Source organism: Gymnoscopelus braueri (genome assembly GCF_963280865.1).
Source record: "Gymnoscopelus braueri genome assembly, chromosome: 4".
Taxonomy (NCBI): domain Eukaryota; kingdom Metazoa; phylum Chordata; class Actinopteri; order Myctophiformes; family Myctophidae; genus Gymnoscopelus; species Gymnoscopelus braueri.
The window spans coordinates 53,338,395-53,361,910 of NC_137605.1; the positions used below are offsets into that span (position 1 = coordinate 53,338,395).

The 23,516-nt window shown below is 43.8% G+C and overlaps 2 protein-coding genes across 2 annotated transcripts in view; both read left to right on the plus strand.

The window, feature by feature from the left end:
- The first annotated feature begins 3,236 nt into the window (after positions 1 to 3,236).
- Positions 3,237 to 15,348, plus strand: clk2b (CDC-like kinase 2b). Its single transcript, XM_080426244.1, has 12 exons — positions 3,237 to 3,874; positions 5,958 to 6,036; positions 6,614 to 6,680; positions 7,974 to 8,090; positions 8,673 to 8,839; positions 10,872 to 10,966; positions 11,423 to 11,552; positions 11,666 to 11,748; positions 12,793 to 12,872; positions 13,320 to 13,410; positions 14,642 to 15,140; positions 15,253 to 15,348. Exons 1-11 carry the CDS (start codon positions 3,809 to 3,811, stop codon positions 14,819 to 14,821), a joined length of 1,155 nt encoding a protein of 384 aa, XP_080282370.1. The 5' UTR covers positions 3,237 to 3,808; the 3' UTR covers positions 14,822 to 15,140; positions 15,253 to 15,348.
- A 7,315-nt stretch (positions 15,349 to 22,663) lies between these two features.
- cyp11c1 (cytochrome P450, family 11, subfamily C, polypeptide 1) overlaps positions 22,664 to 23,516 on the plus strand; it is a gene marked incomplete at both ends in the record, with an annotated part of 8,169 nt that continues 7,316 nt past the window's right edge. Inside the window, one exon of the mRNA XM_080425973.1 lies at positions 22,664 to 22,980. Within this exon, the coding sequence (XP_080282099.1) occupies positions 22,664 to 22,980 (317 nt within the window). The remainder of the gene's footprint in view (positions 22,981 to 23,516) is intronic.

Below are 23,516 nucleotides of genomic sequence, written 5' to 3' on the forward strand. Positions count from 1 at the left end.
CCTGTTTTGTTTTTTTCCCCTGAGAATAACACCATAACGATTACTATCAGAATATAGAGCTTTAACCTTTTCACAAAAAAAAACTATGTTAATCCTAAAATATCACTTACACTAATGTAATTGTTGCTACTACATTCTCTGTAGGTCGTCCTTGGACGAGCCCTCCAGCCGCGTCTCCAGTCATCTCGATCCTCCATACATCTGGCTTGCTCGCCAGTACTTTCCACCCCTGCATCTTCCACACAGTGGCTTTTGCAAGAGCTTTCCTCTCTTTAATGTCTTGCTCTTTCGAGTTGACCCATGGGCCCAGGTGTTTGTATGTCATTGTCTTCTTTCACTGCATTGACTCCTGTTGTCATTAGAGGTGGATGGCCCGGGAGGGTGTTATTGTTCTAGGTGGGTACCTCAGTTTTCTTGGTATTTAGCCAAAGACCAACCCTGGCACACAGTCTTCATGTCCTCCATGATCCTCATTAACCACTTAAACCCCAGCATCCATATTCTGGGAACATAAGCCAAAACCAGCTATTTTTGGCAAAGAGATTTGGTGTAGACGGAAAGAAGTAGTCAAAGTACAGTTGTAACTAAAGTCCAGTTCTCTAAGACTACAGGGGTTTAAGTGGTTAACTAAGGCCAAGTACTGGGCTATGGTGTTTCTCCCCTCTCAAAAGCCATTTTGTTTCTCCCTCAAGTGGGGGTCGATGGCGCTCTGTATCCTGTTCAGTATCATGCAGTTGTACATCTTTTGCAATGATACGTATGTCTGACTGATGCCTCGATAGTTGTCTGGTGTCAGGAAATCTCTGGGAGGGTGTCGGAGAGAGACCATGTATCAGGTTTGTTGTTTTTCCATCGGAGCAATTGGCACATCTCCATGATGATGATGTCAAGATCGCAATTCTCAAAGACCTCTTTGAATTCTCAATGCCGTCCAGGCCCAGCACCTTTCCTTGCTTCATAGTGATTTCACTCTTGACCGTCAAGGGTCCATCATCAATATTGAGATTGCAGGTATTTCTTCACTCCATCCACTGTCAGGTGTGTGTCTATAGGAGATTCAGGAAGTGAACCAGGAGGTCGCTCTCTCTTCCATGCTGTTGCCTGCAACCTGTCCCTCCTTTGTCCCATAGACTGGATGGATGCCAATGCCGTGGTTCTGAGGAATCTGCAGTCGTGTTCCTGAGTGGACAGTGGCTGGAAAAGCAGGTATGGACTAGTCCTACATTGCTTTATTACAAATTGTTTAATTTTAAATGGAATATTGGGTGTCAGTAATAACAGTTCTGTGATTGGCTTATTTCTTCAGTCCGTCTCCTGGTAACAGGAACCTGATTGGAGGATGAAACTTAACATTAACCCTGGCATCCCTATTTTGGTGTTATTGTAGGCAACGCGTTTCAAAAAGAGTACACACGTGAGCTTGTGGAATTTACAGTACAGTTGATCATTTAGGCATTCATTAGATTAGACTTATCCAGACTTATCTGAAAGATCAGAGTGACTGGTATGAACCCTAGACAACAGACTAGTTGTAGTAGTGTGGTCAAGTAACTAGCACACTGGTGGCCTCTACTCTAGTCTGACTATCTATTTAGAATGGGGGCTTTCCCAGGCTGGCGTTACCACACAGTGCCAGGCATTGAAAACCACCATTGATTGCTTTTTTACGTCTTATTATAGTATATATATATATATAAGTAGAATAATACAAGCATAATAAATTAATCAAATCTAACAAAGTATTGAGTCAATAATTTAATATGAACAATAAAGTTAAGATGAATTCTGACTATCTGGGGTTTTTTTTTAATCACCTGATTTAAATCCTCTACTAGTTTTTGATGAAGCTCTTAAATGCTGAGGTAAAAAATTCCAGATCTGCTTATTTTAGAAACCTTACTGAGAGCAGTCCAATATTATTTTCCATCTATATTCTGCCATTGGGGTATCTTACATGCACACGTAATATCAGTTACCACTTTCTTGCAGATGGCACTTTATTTTTGCCACTTGAACCCTAGCGACCCTATTCTGCATGAGGCATATATTCGCCGAAAATAGCAGATCTACAAGCTCAAACAGCTTGAGGAGATTTGGTGTTGAGGGAAATAAAGGAGGGGGCCTAGTATGCAGTAGACCCCTGGGTTTAATTGGTTAAGTTTGATCCAACTAAAGAGCTTTTGGGGAAATGACTCTCAAAAACTTAATGATGTCCACAAACTGGATGTCCCAAAACCTTCTACAGTTGAATGCTAAAAAGACAGATCATTTAAATAAGCCCAGATTGTATGACCAGTTTCAAACTGACGTCCCTAATTTGGGCAAGTCATTCTAAGTGGCCGCTACAACGAATACAATTGGTCGTGTTCGCAGATGGGAAGCTGGGTGACGAAGGCTGCATTAATGACGCCTACATCAATACATGTTGGTCAGGGCGCCTGTTCAGGGGGGTGTAGAACCGAGAGGAGTAGGTGTTCCTCCATACGCGTTGCTTCCTCCCCTCACTGTCTGGTGGAAAAACGTGTACATGTGTAGTTGTGTATCGGAGACATGTTGTCGTCTACATCCACCCCAAGACCAACCAGTAACGGAGTCAGCAGTGACAAAGTACTACAGTACAAGAGACTTGGGAATTGGGAATTGGCATAACTTCTGCAATGGGAGAAGAATGGTGGGAAAAAAATTATTGCATACCAAAACAAAACTCAGAAATCATACCATGGATTCCAAAGAGGATTGAGCGTGTCCATATGGCCCATGGCTCCACAATGGAATACATCACAGATCAATTTTCCAATCCAGTGGCTGGCTGAACCAGCAAATCATGCGAGACCGCAACGCGATCGGACGTCAGTTCCAACTCATCATGAAACCTTAACCAACTGGCACACTTTTCCCAACATAGCAGAGGTCCTTGGCACCACGGCCTGAAACATAAGCATGAGACGGATCAAGAGAGGAGAGGAATGAAGACCGCCGCAGGCAGCTAATAAGATCCTGCATAGACTTTAACCTAGTCTGGTAAAGACACTTTCAGACCCTGAAATCCAAGTACTCCGTAAAGGTGATGTATATATAATGTGTGAAGTGAAGATAGCTTACAGAAGAACCACCAGCAGGGGGCAGGAGATAATGTCCTCTCTTTCTTCATCTCTCTCTCTCTGTTCCCTTCATTATATCTCTGTCCCCGGAGGTCCTGACCAACAACTTATTAATAGTATCTGTCTTAATACCTTCTCTCTCTCTCCTTCATTCTCTCTCCTACTGTAACCTCTCTCCTTCCATCTCCACTCTTCTCTCCTCTTATTTCTGTCCTCTGTCTGTCTGATACTTTCTCCTCGTCTGTCTGTCTCTCTGTCTGTCTGTCTCTATGTTTTTCTCATAAACTGTTCTCTCACTCTCTCTGTCTGCATGCTTTCTTCACTTTCTGTACCTCTTCTTACTCTTTGTCGCTTCCTACACATTCCACCTCTCTCTCCATCACCCACTCGGTCTCTCTTTCTTCCTCTGTGTCTGTCTGTCTTTGTGTGTGCCTGTCTCTTATCGCACTTTGTCTCTGTCTGTCTGTCTGTCTGCCTCTGAGTCTGCCTATCTCTGTATCTCTCTGTTGTCTCTGTCTGTCTGTCTCTGAGTCTGCCTGTCTCTGCATCTCTCTGTTGTCTCTGTCTGTTTGTCTGTGTCTGTCTCTCTGTGCCTGTCTCTGAGTCTGCCTGTCTCTGAGTCTGCCTGTCTCTGAATCTCTCTGTTGTCTCTGTCTGTTTGTCTGTGTCTGTCTGTGTCCATCTCTGTTTGTCTGTCTTTCTCTGTTATGGGGAAGACCAAGTTGTATTCAGTGTTGAAGAGTTTCCTGGACTGTTTGTGCCTCTGCCTGTCTGTGAGTACCTTCAAATATGTCTAATACCTGTACTAACCGTGCTGCTACTACAATCACCATTGCTATTACATCTAGGAGTAGACTATATTCATTTTTCATTTTGGGATTGTGCTCATAAGGTTTAGTCTAGTGCTGTGACTACTTATACTTTGCACAGCGTTGACATGTTGGCAGTCATAATCCATATAATTTTAATTGAGTTGATACATATACATGCAACCAACAGTATGCACAGTCCATGGTGTCATTATAACAGTACATTATAACGCCATATGATGTGTGAAAGATGTTTTTCTGCACATACTAATAACATGAGTAATAACATTAACAATTTGGGGCAAAAAATAACAGATCTACAAGCTCACAACACATTGCAATGCATCGCGTTGTGAGCTTGTAGATCAGATAGTTTCACTGTTCATTGTATGATTAAGTATATAGGGCTTAAGTGGAAACAAATTCACAACAGTAAGCCCAGTCATGAATCAAAGAGGGTTTATTCATGAAACAAGACATTGATGTAAGTTACCAAATAATTGACCATGAAGCTGCTTTTGTTAATACCCAGGTAATATTTGACTAAGCAGTTAGCCTGCAGTCCACACCAGTTTGATGGTTTTATAACAAAATAATGTAAGTACTAAAGTAAGGTTTCTTTCCCTTTAATCACTTGAAGCACATTCATTAGCTGGACACATTTAATCAACATAAACACTTATTAAACCTAAAAAGTCCAAACACGCGTATAAGGAAAACACCAAACAAACTTTTATTTTCCTTTTGTGATTTATTGTAAATAAAATCAAAGCCATACTGTATACTAAAAAAGTACACATTTTACAAATGTTTTACTTTCCTTGATTAAAATGGTTTCTTGGGAATATCTCTTGAGGATATTTCTCTCTGTTCCTTTGGGAGATGTAGAGGACCTGAAATGGCTACACCATGCTGTAACTGTTACAACATGCCTTCAAAGTAATAGAGACTCTTCCTACTAATAACACTACTTACGATAATAGTAATAATGCATAATACATACTGTCATTTCTTCTCATGTACACAAACTATCTTTCTATTAGCGTTCTGTCTCCCACATGGTCTTCTGGTGTATCAACAACACCTCACACTGTCCGTGCGTGTGTGTGCTCAATGCTCTAGTTTCATACTTTATGCTGCTCCTAATGTGCTGTGCTCTCTCCAACCCTGCGCGCACACACACACACACACACACACACACACACACACACACACACACACACACACACACACACACACACACACACACACACACACACACACACACACACACACACACACACACACACACACACACACTCACTCACACGTAGAAGTTGCGTGTTCAGCACTGTTGGTGTGTGATATTAATACCGGGCTGACAGCTGATAGGAACAGACTGCACGCACGCACACACACACACACACACACACACACACACACACACACACACACACACACACACACACACACACACACACACACACACCACACACACACAGCTGTAGATCTGTATGGAGTGATGAGGGACGAGTGCTTCTCAAGATCTGTTCTTGTGTGTACTTGTGTTCTCATCAACTTGTAAAACGTCATCGGTCGCCACTCAAGTCCTGTCCCTCTTCAAAGGGTCTCATCTATCCACAAACAGTCAATAGTACCCGCCCCCGAGTTTGTGAACTTGATCCGCTCACTTTAAAGGTTTTCAAATCTAAACTTTCACCCATAACCACAAGCCCAAAGGCAGGGATGCCAGGGTTAATGCGGTTCACTCGACAAGGACATTCTTCACAAGGACGCAACTCTTTTTTTTGCATTCTTGGTATTGAGAAAGGGCCATTCACCACCCTATATACTTTGTTGACCGGGGACCCCCAGGGCTCTACAGTAGGGCTGCTCCCCCCCCCCCCTCTACGGCAAATCTCTTTGCCGAAAATAGCAGACCTTGTAGATCGACTATTTTCGCTGAATGTTTTGCCTCAGAAAAGGGACGCCAAATTTTATGTGGTTAATGTATACTTAACTTAAACATGTTTTTTTTTTTTTTTTTAACTGTGACCTTTGACCCCAGCGGAGCCGCAGGGGGAGGGGCAGAGACAGCGAGGACGGTCACCTCCTCTACAACACCGGAGGCCTGCTGCGGGACAGATGTAGGTCAAAGTTCACCACAATGGAATTCTGTGTACTGTTAGTAACCTGGCATTAAATACAGATACAATGTGCTGTTGACTATTAATTATTCATGCAAACGGGTTACATCAGACCACAGTGGAAGCCATAGAATATTAGAGCGTGAAGCAAACGTTAAACTAAGTTTTAAAGAGAAGTCCAACGCGCTTCAGCCAGTTAAAGGTAGAATGACTTGGTGCTCAACAGGGACAACTTGAATGAGAAGAAAGATACCTGGGCACTTCAAAAGAGACTACCCTAATAAAATACTGGAGCACTCGACTTTCAGTCACCCCTGCAAAACCCAGACGAGTGCTCCAGTATTATATTTGGGTAGTCTCTTTTGAAGTGCCCAGGTATTTTTCTTCTTATTAAACTAAGTTTATCAGCATATGAGATGAATGACTTTTATTCATTTATTACAAAACCTTTTCCTGTTTCATAAAAAAAAAAACTGTACAAGCGAGAAAGTGTGGTCATACTGTAATACACGGTACAATCCTGAGTGTTAATTGAATGTTTTTCAGTGTATTAAGTGGTGTATGATCTGTGTTCCAGATGAGATTGTCAACACGCTGGGGGAGGGGACCTTTGGGAAGGTGCTCCAGTGTGTGGACCATGGCAGGTAAATGCATACTGTACTTTACACACACACTAACTATATATATGTTGGCTATGTTTTTGTTTTGTTTTTTTGAGTGAATGAGTACATGTTACAACATGCTTCTTGACAATTCACAAACCATAGACATAGCAATCAAACAAAAATCCAGGAGGGACAAGGGATTGGTTTCTCAATACATTTAGATTTTAGCGTTTTTTATATTTTTTCCTTCACACCATCCTCATACGTACATGCATACGCATTTGTGCTTAGACTCTCCCTCTCTCTCACACACACACACACACACACACACACACACACACACACACACACACACACACACACACACACACACACACACACACACACACAGAGGTTACCTATACCACAGACAAATAATAAGGACATCCCACCTCTACCCTCATGTGTCCCTACCCACCCACCCGCCTGCGCGCGCACGCACGCACGCACGCACGCACGCACACACACACACACACACACACACACACACACACACACACACACACACACACACACACACACACACACACACACACACACACACACACACACACACACACACACACACACAGACACACACACACACACACACACACACACACACACACACACACACACACACACAAGGGCAAAGACACAGACACAGACACACTAGGTTCCTTAGGGTTTCACCTGCAGTGCCTCATAAATTTAAGTTGGCTATTAAAACTCATCGGTGTTCGAGATGTTTGGAGCAACCTTGTACCACTTAAACCCAATATACTTCGAGTCCCCCAGGGGTCTGGACGAGCCCCCCTCATTTTACCCTCTAGTCTAAGTGCTATACAGTAGGTATCTTATTCACGAAGTCAGTAGTATGAAGGCAATGCAAACAACAGAGGCTTGACATGGTGGGCAAATATTTTGAACCACTTTCTGTTGGCCAACCAACCAGCTAACACCTGACACCATCGACCTCAGTAATCACCACCTGAAATGTGACCCCGCCGTGTTATCTTCTTAAAGCACACTTAACACCTTCCCCAGGCCTATGATTAGTTATAGTGTGTGTTGTGTGTGTGTGTGTGTGCGTGTGCGTGCGTCTCTGTGTGTGTGCAGGCAAGCGTTACTGTATTTGAATGTAAAGCACACTGAGTTTACTGTGTATAAAGTGTGCTTCATAAAATAAAGTAGACTAGATAAGTAACTTGGCTACTGTTAGAGCTACCATTACACTACCTTTAAAAACTGTTAGTGCTAGTAGTACCTCTACTGTTAACTATGTTCTATTAATACTAGTGGTACTGCTTGCAGAGGAGGACTTCAGACAGCGGTGAAGGTCATCAAGAGCCAGGAGAAGTACAGAGAAGCAGCCAAGCTGGAGATAAAAGTTCTGGAGAAGATCAGAGAAAGCGACCCTCTGAACCAGCAGTCAGTTCTTCTTCCAAAGCATACATAATATCGTCGCTGTCGGGCAGACGAGCTTGTAGATCTATTTACAAGCAGTATATACCGATCTAAGTAGCCTTGTCAACATCACCATCGTAGTGGTCTGAGAAATTTGCCATAACTCCACTGCAAGAAATATGCCGTACCTGAGAGTAAAACCTTTTTGTTTTATAATCATTACTGTTACTATATTTGTAAGATAAGGTGTTTTGGTGTGAAAACCAAGTATCCTGTATATCATAACAAACCGTGTGAAAATCGGTTGAGAATTCAGTGGGTTAAAATGATTTTAATTGTGGGGAGACCTGCTTCAGTGGACACACACTACATGGGGCATTCGTGCAATAGTAGGCATGTCTTGCCCCTGCCAATATGGCAGCCGTGATGTTGCATCGCTTAAAATGAACAGCAGAGGCCAATGTGGTATACTGTATATGCATAGAGTTATGATATATTGGGTATATGTGTATATATCTACGCTCCAAACCCTCAACAAATCAACACAACAGTACAATAATGAGTGATAACTGTGTTCGTGACATGTACGTCTGCGTCTTCCGTCAGTCACTGTGTGCAGATGCTGTGCTGGTTCAACTACTCGGGTCACGTGTGCATCTGCTTTGAGCTGCTGTCTCTCAGTACGTTTGACTTCCTGAAGACCAACGGCTTCGTGCCGTATCCCCTCCATCACATCAGGCACATGGCCTATCAGATCTGTGACGCCGTCAGCTGTGAGTAATGCTATGACACATTATCAGTCGAATCCTTAACCACTTAAACCCCTGTGGTCTTAGAGAACTGGACAGCTGTACTTTGACCCCTTTTTCCGTACACCAAAGCTCTTCGACAAAAATGACCGATCTATCTTTGCTGTCTTTGCTGAAAATAGCCGATCTACAAGCTCACAACGCGAGCTTGTAGATCTGCTAATTTTGCCAAATGTTCTTCCCAGAATAGGATTCATGTGGTCAGAGTGTAGCTACAAATGGAACCAAATACACCTGTAACACACGCAGGCACGCACACGCACGCACACACGCACACACACACACACACACACACACACAAGGGATCACGTAGTGAGATGTTCATTATTAATAGTGTGATTAAGAACGCTGGTTTGTTATCAAGAAATAACGATGCTGTGGTTGACCAATCAGAAATTAAATGCCATGTAATAAGCAACAAAACATTTGGAAACGTGTGTTTGGTAGATTATTATGCTATTGTAACAATGCTTCTTGCCAATAACTTTTATACCGTTGTAAAGACTGTTTATTTCCCTTCTAAATGCTGTCTCATTTGTAAGGATAAGCTGATTATATGGGTTGCGCGCGCCCATGAACAAATTTGCCAAATCTTCTCTGCCCCAAACAGCTTACTCTAAATCAAAATCAACACTGTGCAATAGTGACCAACACAACCACATTGGATGACTTGGCGACAAATGCTGGTTGAGGAGTGGAATGTCATCCCGTGACCGCAGCATGAGTAGGAGCAGAGGTGCCAGGCTGTTGTGGCTGTGTATGGTTCTTCCTCTCACACGCTACTGAGGCTCCTGACTGTTAACCCATGTTGCTATAATATCAGAGGTTCTCAAACTTTTTTCATGTCAAGGACCACCCAACAGAGGCGTCCCTAGGTCTCTACTAGGTTGGGGGCTTAGCCCCCCAGGCAACGGACACATGCACGCGCACGCAGCGCGCGTGCATGTGTCCCCTCCCCCGCATGCGCTTCGCTCGCGCGATTTCTTTCACGGATTTCGGTGGATTTTGGTACTTTTTCCCCCGTTTTTGTTACTTTATTTCGGTTTTAGGGTTAGGGGTAGGGTTATAGATATATAATAAAAATAAAAATAAAATGTATTTTTTTGTTTTAATATTTTTTTGGTGGCTTTGGATAAAACATTGGTGGCTATAGCCACCGAAGCCCCCGCGTAACGACGCCACTGCCACCCAAAATGATATGTTTTTTTCTGTGGACCCCCCCCCTCCCCCTCCCCCATCTCAAAATATGTTGTTCCAGGGACCCCCAGAAGCAAAGATTTAAGAGTTAAAATGTATACATATATTCAAGATTTGCACATTTTCATGATTTATTTTCAAAAATAGCAGATCTACAAGCTTGTATATCTGCTATTTTTTTTTATATCCAAAGACATCTAAAGTGACACAGATGCGTTCCCGGATTGAATGGGTTAAATGAATACATTGTAAAATTTCCAATATGTCATGTTTCTTCATTGTTACTGATAGTCTTCAATCATCCAATCCACCAAACGACACCAAACGAGAGTCAAAAGCAACTGCAGAACAAGCTGTTTTGCATTGGCTGAGAAGATTTGGCAAATCTTTCACGGGCGCAACCCACACATACTCAGCTGTGCTGCTCATCCTGCATGTTCTTTACAAATGGGGAACCATTTAAAAGGTAAATTAACAGGCTTTCCAGCGGTTTAAAAGTTACTGCAAACAAGCGTTGTTACAACAGAGGAACAATCTACCTTTGCCATTAACGTTTTGGTTTTATAGAATATGAATTTTATATTGTTGCTGTTGGGCAGAAACCTTATCTTCAACTTTTTATGTTTTTTTTATTAATGCATTAATGCACACAAAAGTAGTGAAAATAGAAAATCTACAAGCGCACAAGATCTGATATTTCCATTTATGTTTTTAAAATAATTATAAAAAAGGAACGGTTTTGGACACCCGACAGCAACGATATTCATACAGTATATTCTCTCTCTCTCTTTCTCTCCAGTTCTCCACGATAATAAGTTAACTCATACAGACCTGAAGCCAGAGAACGTGTTGTTTGTCAGCTCAGACTACGACACGGTTTACAACCTTGCACAGGTATTCTATACATACATTATGTATTCATTTAGATTATCACCCAGGCCAGAGATTAGTGAGCACAAAAGCCCCGTTGTTTTGCATGTAATTACAATTCTTGCTCCAATAGGGAGAGCAGCTGGGCATGTTTTAAAGTTTCAGATGATGAAGGAACACGATATAATTATTGGGGATGTGTTGGAACTAAACCAAAGCGATACAACTTTACCATCAAATCACAGCTCACGTGTTTTGATGTAATATTTTGTGTTTTGGATTTAATATTATTTAATGATTTAGATGATTCAAAAATGATTGAGCTGGACATGGTGTGTGCTATTTTTGCTTGTCGTATGAAGAAGTGTATATAGGGAAAATGTACCCCCTGAGTCCCCTCTGTTCTCAAAGCAAACCCTGTCTCATCTCCTCTCCTCTCCTCTCCTCTCCTCTCCTCTCCTCTCCTCTCCTCTCCATCAGAAGAGACATGAGAGACGGGTGAAGGACAGCACGGTTCAGTTGGTGGATTTCGGGAGCGCCACCTTTGACCACGAGCATCACTCTGCTGTCGTCTCCACGCGGCACTACCGCGCCCCAGAGGTCATACTGGGTACTGCAGCTAAATGAGTTGTTCTGAAAGTGATTTGTACCTCCATTGATAATGCTGTACGCACATGCAGTGTGTTAATGTGTGTTTTTGTCTGTGTGTGTGTGTGTGTGTAGACCTGGGTTGGAGTCATCAGTGTGACGTGTGGAGTATAGGCTGTGTTCTGTTTGAATACTACCAGGGATGCACACTCTACCAGGTAATGGAGGACCACAATGGAAACAAGCCCAACAGGCCTTTGGGCTTTTTGTGTTATCCCTCTTAGCTTTTTTAACGGCACTGCTGTACCGGTTTCAAGCTTGTTGATAGAAGTATTCAATCAATCAATCAATCAATCAATCAAAGTCACACAAACATGACAGGTTTGAGTCTCAGTAGATTGTTCATTGGTCCATACATACCGGTCCATTTTGCGAGTTGATAGGTCTGTATTGTCTGTGTGTTGATTGGTCCATAATGTCTGCTTGCTGTTTGTTCAATTAGTCATTTAACTTTCTCTTTCGTCTAGTTTTGTGTTTTTGCCGGACCCAGGGGGTCTGGCTTACATGAGGCTTTGTACCTGTTTCCTCCATACATGGGCATGGTCACTTTGTCCTTAGGCCCCAGCCATAAAAGTCTGTCCCCCTTTCATCCATACATGGGCATGTTTTGTACCTGTTTTCTCCATACATGGGCAGAAAACAGGTTTTGGTCACTTTGTCCTTAGGCCCCAGCCATAAGAGTCTGTCCCCCTTTTGTCCATACATGGGCATGTTTTGTACCTGTTTTCTCCATACATGGGCAAAAAACAGGTTTTGGTCACTTTGTCCTTAGGCCCCAACCATAAAAGTCTGTCCCCCTTTCGTCCATACATGGGCATAGACACAGGCTGACACGTCATGTGAAGTCTGGGTCTGGCAGAACCAGGTCTCCTGGTCTTGTTCTTTACTTCTGGGCACCAGATTGGTAATGTTATAATGTCTGTTGATTGGTCCATACTGTCTGTGTGCTGATTGGTTCTTGCCGTGTGTTGATTGGTCCATACTGTCTGTGTGCTGATTGGTTCTTGCCGTGTGTTGATTGGTCCATACTGTCTGTGTGCTGATTGGTTCTTGCCGCGTGTTGATTGGTCCATACTGTCTGTGTGCTGATTGGTTCTTGCCGTGTGTTGATTGGTCCATACTGTCTGTGTGCTGATTGGTTCTTGCCGCGTGTTGATTGGTCCATACTGTCTGTGTGCTGATTGGTTCTTGCTGTGTTTTAGACTCATGAGAACAGAGAGCATCTGGGCATGATGGAGAAGATTCTTGGTCCTCTACCTCCCATGATGCTACACAAGAGCAGGTAACACACACACACACACACACACACACACACACACACACACACACACACACACACACACACACACACACACACACACACACTCACTGGTGTAAAGTAATTAAGTACATGTACTCAAGGACTGTACTTAAGTACAATTCTGAGGTATTTTTTACTTTACTTGAGTATTTCCAATTTTCAGTAATTTTACTTCTACTCCACTACAACAAATATTGTGCTTTTACTCAACTACACTTATTTGACATCTTTAATTACTAGTTGCAGTTACATTAACCACTTAAGCTCTATAGATAATTTGAAAATAGCCGATATACAAGCTCACTCCCGCTCCGAGACCACAGCTCCTGGGATCTTCCCCCAGCCTTTTTTCTTTTGTAACAAAAAAAAAGGCATGGGTTTCCGAGGCTAGACATCATGTGACCTGCATGCTTGTGTCCATCCATCCAGGAAGCTGGGGTACGTCCGTCATGGACATCCAGACTGGAGGGACAACTGTAAAACTGGACGCAACGGCAAGGACAAATGCAAACCTCTGAGGGTGAGTTCACATCCACTATGAACAGCACAACGTGCACTTACAGAGGAGAGACAGACAGTAGGACAGCTGAGAGGGAGACAGACAGCGGAGAGGGAGACAGTGTAGGAGAGACAGACAGCGGAGAGACAGACAGCGGAGAGGGAGACAGTGTAGGTAGGAGAGAGATGCAGTAGGACAGCTGAGAGGGAGACAGTGTAGGAGAGACAGACAGCTGAGAGGGAGACAGTGTAGGAGAGACAGACAGCGGAGAGGGAGACAGTGTAGGAGAGACAGACAGCGGAGAGGGAGACAGTGTAGGAGAGACAGACAGCGGAGAGGGAGACAGTGTAGGAGAGACAGACAGCTGAGAGGGAGACAGTGTAGGTCGGAGAGACATGCAGTAGGACAGCTGAGAGGGAGACAGTGTAGGAGAGACAGACAGCGGAGAGGGAGACAGTGTAGGAGAGACAGACAGTGGAAAGGGAGACAGTGTAGGAGAGACAGACAGCTGAGAGGGAGACAGTGTAGGTAGGAGAGTCATGCAGTAGGACAGCTGAGAGAGAGACAGTGTAGGTAGGAGAGACATGCAGTAGGACAGCTGAGAGAGAGACAGTGTAGGTAGGAGAGACATGCAGTAGGACAGCTGAGAGAGAGACAGTGTAGGTAGGAGAGACTACACCGCGTTGATAAATGAGGGCCACTGTATCTGGTCCATTTCTTTTCTAAGGTTAGACGTACACAGTTATTCCACCAGAGGGCGCTCCACAGACATTGTTAACTTCAAGTCCTCCATATTCCATAAAGAGCACTTTGAAATTGTATGAATGTATTTATTATTGATTATAGTAAGACCGAAATAAATGCCACAGTTTACATTGTTATATTGCATTTATTTTGTATTTTTATTATGTAGAATTTATTGTAATTTTTTTATTGGTTGACTTTGTTGTCTAATTTTGAACATCTTCAAAATAAAGTTATTCATTCACACACACACACACACACACACACACACACACACACACACACACACACACACACACACACACACACACACACACACGCACTCAAAGGACCCCAATGGAAATAAGATCTCGAGATTTTTTGTGTTTTATCCTTTGGACAAATAAGTAAAAATTTATGTTCATGTAGCCTATATGTATTCTTGTCCATACAAACACCAATCCATCAATCAATCAATCAATCGATAAGTGAATCAATCAATAAATCAATGTGTTTTTCTATTGGTCAGAGCTACCTGCTGGGCAGCGGATCAGAACACGTTCAGTTCTTTGACCTATTGGAGGCCATGCTGCAGTATGAGCCCACCAAACGCATCTCTCTCTCCTCCGCTCTCAAGCATCCCTTCTTCCTTCACCTCCGTCCCCTGGCAGCCAATCAGGAGTGGAGGAGCAGCTATGACGTCAAGTGACGCCCGGGACCCCCACGAATGACCTTTTGATAATTAACTTGATAGAAAACAAATCTCTGCTCTGTATTCCACATGAGACTCTAAGCTAGCATCCAGAGAATGGTCTGTTCGTACACGCACGCACGCACGCACGCACGCGCACACACACACACACACCCGGACCCACACACACATGCGGTATGCAGTGCTTGTCTTACAGAACATAGCAAATATTATTGCTGCCTTGGCTGCCTTGAGACTCTGATTTGATGGAGTGCAGCTGAGCAAGAGAGCATGGTTACAAGGCTGTGTGTGTGTGTGTGTGTGTGTGTGTGTGTGTGTGTGTGTGTGTGTGTGTGTGTGTGTGTGTGTGTGTGTGTGTGTGTGTGTGTGTGTGTGTGTGTGTGTGTGTGTGTGTGTGTGTGTGTGTGTGTGTGTGTGTGTGTGTGCAGCATTGAATGTACAAGCTGTGTTGGACCGTCAATATAAATTAATGCTAATTGATTGTCCAAACTGCTTTATCACTGTAGTGTAAACAATACTGTGTGTGTGTGTGGTCACATGTCATGGCGTCTGAGCTGAGCTGTAGTCGTGAGTCATGCTAATTAAGTTAAATCCTCCGATGTTGTAAAGACCACAGGCTGGTCTCAAAGTAGTGTGTGTGTGTGTGTGTGTGTAGGGGGGCGGGTGCGTGTGGGTGAGTATGTTGGGGGTCATTATTCGTCCTTCACGTGCTACAAACTGATCCAGCTGGAATCCTTTAAGTGGTGAGATAACACACACACACACACACACACACACACACACACACACACACACACACACACACACACACACACGCACATGTTGTAGACAGATCGATTAAACCACAACATCTTGAGATATGTTATTATAACCCCCTATGTGATGTTCATTATGCATTGTGATGAGTGTTTTCTACTGTATAGATGATTCACATCCAATAAAAGTACTTTGGCTTGTTGAAGTAGGTTAATAACCGGTGTATCTGTGTATCTATCTCTGTGCATGTATTCTGTTTCTGTACTTACAAAGGCAAATACAACCACAACTATAGTACAATGTGAGAAATACACATTGTGAGGACAATTGTCCTGGCCCTCACGAGAGAAATGATTGATCTCAACGTTTGAAGGCAGGCACACTGTGGTGACTCAGCACCATTGGAGTTGCATGCGACAAGCACAGAATAGTTATGATGCAATTCCAAATCACACTTTACTTTGAAATAGGATTGAGTCGCATGGTCTTCATTTGGAAACATTGATATGCAATGTTGTTGGGCTTAAAAACGTACAGTGACAATGTTATCTCTATAGCAACCAGGCTGCCCCCCCCCCGCTATCCAGATACAGTGGGCATTTGTATGCAATGTGCAAATGGGATAAAAATATGTAATATTTTATTTAATCCACTTCTCACAAGACAGCTGCCTCTCTGTTTGTTGTTCTCTCACATTAAGGTTGAATCCTTTATCATCTACCAGGTATGTGCATGCCCTTCCCACACTGACCAGCAGCAGTGGTGTAATTTGTGTGTGTGTGTGGGGGGGGGGGGTTTAGTGGTGGTGCGACATGTTTGAAAAGCAGATCTACAAGCTCACAACACGTCGCATCATGAGGTTCATGCTCCCCCAGTTCTAAGAACATCTCTACAACACTGATGACCTGGTATGTATAGGCTCCTCCCATGATTAACTGATTATTATGTCACAGCTTTGTTCTCTAGTCCAGTGTTTCTCAAACCTTTTAATTTCAAGTTCCCCTCCATAACTCTGAGAGCACACGAATGGAATTAAGGGTCCATTTGGTTCCATTTTGTACAAACCTGTAAGGACCCATTTGGATAACCTCACTCCGTCAAATGGAAGAAGCTTGCGACACACATTTTGTTTCACAGCGTACTTGCATCTGAGACTTCGGGCGCAGAATCGATGACAGACGGAGTTTCATTTTTTCAAGATACTAGGCAGGTGATTGGATGATCCCGCCCCTAGCAGCCGCTGATTGGTTCGTATGCGCAGCGGTTCGGGCAGCTTTACTCTGTGAGCAATCCCAGACCCTCCTTCCTGAAACCAAATGCAATGCAATGCATGAGATTTCCGGAGGGAGGGGGTGTTTACCAGGCTACCATTTGGAACCCCCTCAAGGAACCCTGAGGGTTCCCTGGACCCCAGTTTGAGAACGACTGCTCTAGTCTATGTTGTTTAATGTTTTCTTTTTTCCCCCATTTGTTGTTTCATGTGAGAATATTCCAGTTGGGATTATTTTTTGAGAAAATGTGAGAAAGGGGATCAGAAAATAAAGTGACCCTTGTGTTCATAAAATAGACCAATAAAAGTGGTCAGACCACAATGTTGTGGCTACAGGAGCTATAACTGCTCCTTTGGTTAACACAGGCCAGCACTCAGATGAGTGCCACCGACGTCGGTGCAGTGGAGAGAGAGCTACCTTTAAAGAGCTGACCCAGGATCTGTACTGAACATGGCAGCTGGCTGTGAGTCAGCAGAGGTGTGGCTTATCTTGTTTCCCAAGAAGGGGCGTGGCCTGTCTTGATCTCATTAAGGTGTAAATTTATCCTCAGCTGTCAAACAGCAAAGATCCCAGAAGGAGAGGTGTGTGTGTGTGTGTGTGTGTGTGTGTGTGTGTGTGTGTGTGGGGGGGGGGGGGGGGGGGGTTGTCATCACATCTCTCACATCCACTCTCTACTCATCCATCAGCTCTACTCTCTACATCCATCAATCCATCCAACAATTAATCATTCGGTTTAGTCTTATAATCGACCAAGACTTTGTTAGAGTGATTGTTTTTTATGCATTTTCCCATAATGAAGAATGGATTATTGAAAAATGTTGAGCACATATCTTTCATTCCTCCAGTGTGTTGGCCAATATCCAGTATCCATTGTGAAATCATCATTTGCATGTTCAGTTCTCAACCTCACCAATCTGAAAAGGCTGGTCACTGCATGACTGCTGTATGCAGCAAGTACAGTACAGAGCAAAAGGTCAGCGACGCCATTCTCTGCCACCGCTAACGAGATTGTCCCTCATTAAGCTTGTTAGGTGGTAATCTGGAGGAAACACCATGATCAGACCCTGGAACACAACACACACACACACACTGAGAGAGAGAGAGAGAGAGAAAGACAGACAGGGTCCACACAACAGACACACAAGCAGAAATCAGTGCATTAGGTCTGGTGGATGGAACATCTACAGATACATGGAGTACCTCGCTGACTGACATCACCTGGTAGGAATGGAATGGTAGATAGAGGATGTATGTATGTGTAGCAGTAGTGGCTCAGAGCCTCTCCCTGATGGCCAAACGTTTAATACCCCCCCCCCCCCCCCAGGGAGAATCGCCTTTAGGAAAATTCCCTTTGGGGAAATCCCCTTTAGGCTGCTGGTGAAGATTATGGATTTCCATGCGGTAGGCCAGGGTTCAAATCCCGGGCGTTACATTAGTATGTATGGATGGATGTACTGTATGGATGACAGTAGAATAAGAATAAACATATTCTCAGATGCCTTAATTTACTTAACTCCCTGTTCTCTTTCTCTCCCTCCCTCCCTCTCTCTCACTTTCTCTCTCTCTATCTCTCTCTCCCTCTCTCTCTCTCTCTCTCTTTCCCCCCTCTCTGTCCACTGTATCTTGTCGGTTATTAATGGAGATATTTGTTTATTTTTCATGTGCATATCATGTGTGAAGCCGCATATCTGTTGCCAAAACCTTGACTGTCTGGGCGTCTGTCTGGCGTTTCTGTCCTTGTCCTTGACAGCGCAGCCAACGGACCACACACCAAGCTGTCCGCACCATGGACTCTGTAGTGAAGAGAACGTTGAGGGTTCACATCCGTAAGTTTGGCAGCTGTGTCGTCAGGATGAAGGAGAAAGGAGAGCTGCTGGTCAGACGGAGGACCAGAGGAGGAGGTGAAAGACGAGGAGCCTACAGACGACGTCCCACTCGGAGGACGTCCAACCTCCGCAAAGAACCCACAGTCATCTATTCTTCTCAGGCTGAGCTGGAGAAGGAGAGGCAAGTGTACACAAATGTATAGATACTGTTCTGGGGGGAAAAAATTGTACCATTTGATCATGAGCGGCTTTAGTGAGGACCAATTATATGAAGATAGGTTGGAAATGGGTGAAGTCGGCCATTAGTTAATAATACAACAAACTGTTTTAGATACAGACAGGTGACAAATCAAACAATTTTGAGTCACTTAGATCTTTTCCTCTTGGTAAATGGTAAATGGTGCATTTATATAGCGCTTTTATCCAAAGCGCTTTACATAGATTGTGCATTACATTCACCCATTCACACACACATTCACACACCGATGGCGGAGGAAACCATGCAAGGCACCCACCTGCTCATCGGGAGCAATTAGGGGTTCAGTGTCTTGCTCAAGGACACTTCGACACTAACTCTGGGGGAGCCGGGATCGAACTGGGACATCCGGCCACTCTCTACCCCTGAGCCACTGCCGCCCACTTGCCATCTTGATCCAAAATCGAGGCCTGTTCAGCATTTTTATGCCACAGAGCATGTATAACTCTAGTTCCTAAATGCTGTTTTAGATTCTCTCTCTCTCTCTCTCTCTCTCTCTCTCTCTCTCTCTCTCTCTCTCTCTCTCTCTCTCTCTCTCTCTCTCTCTCTCTCTTCTCTCTCTCTCTCTCTCTCTGTCTCTCTGGTCTGACATCACCCACAAAAGAAACCTGCAGATTCTCAGATGATGATCATGAGATGGTTTAAGAACTATATATAGTCCCTATCTTATAGTTATAAAATCTTTAAATAACATTAATGAAGCACTTTCAACTCGGCATCCTGTTTTGCTTATGTCATTATAAGAAAAATGTCAAAAGGTCACGAACGATGCAACGCGCTGTGAGCTTGTGGATCAGCTATTTTCGCTCCGTTTATAGGTGGTTAATTATAGGAAGTAGATAATGAAACCACCAATTTCATGTACTACCTGTTGTTTCCAAATGTTTGTGTATAATGTCATAAACTAACTGTTAAGTGTTGTTGTGATGACAGGAAGCTGAGTGAAGACGTGAACGCAAGACAGAACGCAGAGCACTTCAGGAGGAAATACCAACTGGACAAGGTGTGACACTTCCTCCTTCTCTTCCTCCTCTGATCTCCTCCTACTCCCCTTCTTCTTCTCCTTCTACTCCTCTACTCCTTCTGTTGCTCTTTTTTTTGGATTAGTGTGTCCACTGAGGATCTGATGCTTGTACTCCTTACTGGCTGCTTGTAATGTCACTGATCTAGGATCAGATGGTATTCTGCTGTTGTATTTACTATAAACCACTCTAGTCTGGACAAGACTCAAATATTTGAATATTAATAGATAACATAACATTAGTATTTAGTTCCAGTATTTTACATAAATATTTCATACTGTATGCACTTCAGAAAATACATCCTACTATATAGTTATTTATTTACTTAGTTTTATTTATTTATTTAGTACGGAGTTCACAGCAAACATTTTATTTAATTCTCCCCAACTCTTCTCTCTCTCTCTCTCTCTCTCTCTCTCTCTCTCTGAACCAGAAGGACACAGAACACTTGAGGTCAGTGGGGGGCAAGGTGACCCTCCCCAGAGAGTTGTCTAAACTGGTGCGTCCCAAATCCCAGTGTAAGGACAAGGTCTTCAGCCTGCTGAGTGCCTTCCAGAGCCTCAGCTTCAGCGCGGGGGGGCAAGACATCCACACCCACCCCCACACCCACCGCGTCCCGCTGGAACCCTGTAAAGTCATGTGACTCAAACACCATGCCCTCACTCCGTTCTCCATTCATGTACTGTTCCTCTTGGGGCGTGGGCAGCAGTACAAGAGCATAAACAACAAAATAAAAGCTACTTTTGCAGTTTATGAAAAATGACAATGGATGCTAACATGATGTATATCTCTGCTGTCGGGCAGAAACCAGCTAACTCCAAAATGTTTTTCAGGAAATGACAAAAAAAAGTGGAGTTAGGAGGCTTTGTTCATCATTGATAAGAACAGCTGAATGGACCTCCAAGCGCTCAATGAGGTTGGAGCTCAAAAGGGGGTGGCAAAACCAGCTAACTCCACCCCCCTTTGGTGGAGTTTGCTGGTTTAGCAGAAAGTTTGAGGCTCCAATGGAGTTAGCTGGTTTTGTGGCAGAGACTTTATTCAAAGTGTACACCTCAAGTATACCATTTAATCAGTAAATGAAGTAATTAATCACTAAACAAGAGGAACATATATACACTCGCCTAAGCTCGCTCAGCGGTGCCTCTCGTGGCTCAAGTCACTTTCAGACGGCGCGCCTCCGTCAATGAAAACGAGTGCACCCGTTTCAATCTGACTGGTTTTCCAATCATACTGTGACATACACTCACACACACACACACACACTCTGTCTCTCTCTGTATGTCTGTCTCTCTCTCTCTCTCTCTCTCTCACACACACACACACACACACACACACACATTTAGCACTCTGATGTTGATGTTATATATATTATATGTCAACTAAAACTAATGTATTTGTGAAATACTATGAAGAGAAAAACTCTAAAAGAGTGTGTTGAAGCTGTACTGTAGACTTTTCTCTACAGTATAATTGTTTTGCAATTATTAATGTTGTTTATACTGGTGTAAGGCATGATGTCAGGCTGACTGACAGACATTTTATATGATATAATAATAAAAGAAAAACGCTTGTTTGACCACTGACAATCGTGTGTGTGTGTGTGTGTGTGTGTGTGTGTGTGTGTGTGTGTGTGTGTGTGTGTGTGTGTGTGTGTGTGTATATACAAGTAGGACCCTGGCTTTCCAAGATAAATATTCAAAGAACCAATCATTACTTGAAATTAGAAAATAAGAAGTAACTCTGACTATAGATGTAATCTCTTAGTGTACTTATATTTGGATGCATGTGTACATAAATTTACCATGAGTGGTGTGAACAAAATAGGCCCGTCCTGCAAAATCTGGAATGCAATCATAGCCAATCAGAACGGCATATGAAAAATCTGAATTAACCACTTAGTTAGTTTTATCACATGAGTTTTGGACAAAAACGTTTTTTTTTTTTTGGTGTGGTTTCTTTGCAAAATGCAAAGTAACAGAACTCTAGTCAGGCAGAAATGTACATGGCCTACTGTATATGGGGAGTTGCTTTAGCAAAGAAATCCGTTATTATTACTGTATTATTATTATTATTACACGGTTCAAGAGTTATAGGCCAAAATGTAACGTAGCTCGATATAGCGCCACCATGAAGTGATGGAGTGTCTTCCTTGGACTACTGGCAGTATGCATGCAAATTTGAACACCTAACTCTCCAGCGGTTTACGAGATTAGCTGCACACAGTCACACACCCAGCGCATGCACGCACGCTCGGGGCTAAAACATCATCTTGCCAAATTCGGCTATGTTTCAGCTGTCATAGGGAGCCTGGCTGTGTGTGGGGGGAGGAGAACGTGCTATTTGTGCATTAGGTGTTCTTTAGCTATGTCTGCTATATTTGATTTGTGGTGTATTCAGGTTACCACATGATTCCTTGTAGGTCTAATATCATTTGTGGCCTCCAAGAAGGCGTGTGTGTGGCCTCAAAGAAGGTTTGTGTGTGTGTGTGTGTGTGTGTGTGTGTGTGTGTGTGTGTGTGTGTGTGTGTGTGTGTGTGTGTGTGCGCGCGCGCTGGACAGTGTTGGTTGTCTTTTTCTTGAACTCTGACCCTCCATCCATAACTCATCACTATCAGTCTGTTGGAAGCCTGGAGGACGAAGAGAGGCCGGCCATAGGAGGAACCCGAGTCGAGACGACGGAGACACAGTCCGTCTTGCATGTTCAGCACCATGTGGAGCAAGTCCCTGCGTCCCCTGGGGACAAAGACGCCGTCACTGCGGGCGCTGTGTGGCGTGCCAGCAGAGACGGGGGCCGCCGCCACGGCCGGCGCGAGAGACGAACAGAGGATAACAGGAGCCGAGGAGGTGAAGAAGCAGAAGAAGAGGAGCGGAGGAGGTGAAGGGGGACACGTGAGGGGGTTCGAGGAGATCCCTCACACGGGCAGGAGCCGCTGGATCAACCTTCTGAAGTTCTGGAGAGAGGGACGCTTCCGAACACTCCATAAGCACATGGAGAGGACCTTCAACTCACTGGGACCCATCTACAGGTATATATATATATATACCAGCTTGTGATCTTGTAGATCGGTTATTTCTGGCAAAAGAGTTTTGGTGTAGAGCAGGGGTCTTCAACAGGGGGTCCGAGACCCCTAGGGGGTCCTCAGAGATACTGCAGGGGGGCTGCCAAATCTTTGTGCAATAGGGACTTAATTTTTTGTTTGTTTTACATTAACCACTTGAACCCTCGCATCCCTGTCCTGGGTGGAACATTAGCTGAACATAGCAGATCTACAAGCTCTCGAGGTTTGAAAAGGAAGAGGTTTGGTGTAGAGGGGAAAAAAAAGCAGACTACGTACCAAGCCAAAGGTCAAGTTTACAAAGTATTGAGGGTTTTAAGTCGTTAATTGTCTGAAAATGCACATTAACATGAATCCAATATGTAGTGGGGGGTCCCTGCTTCACCCCTCTCTCAGATGAGGGGCCCTTGGCCTGAAAAAAACATTGAAGACCCCTGGTGTAGAGGCGAAAAAAAGGAGGGGGCCAAGTATAGACCCTTGGGGTATACCCTTGCTCAGTGAAGTAA

Excerpts from the sequence above, each read along its gene's own strand:
- clk2b (XM_080426244.1), top strand. The coding sequence starts at position 3,809 with ATGGGGAAGACCAAGTTGTATTCAGTGTTGAAGAGTTTCCTGGACTGT. Across the intron at positions 6,037-6,613 it reads AGGCCTGCTGCGGGACAGAT|ATGAGATTGTCAACACGCTG; the intron begins GTAGGTCAAAGT and ends TCTGTGTTCCAG. Across the intron at positions 8,091-8,672 it reads AGCGACCCTCTGAACCAGCA|TCACTGTGTGCAGATGCTGT; the intron begins GTCAGTTCTTCT and ends GTCTTCCGTCAG.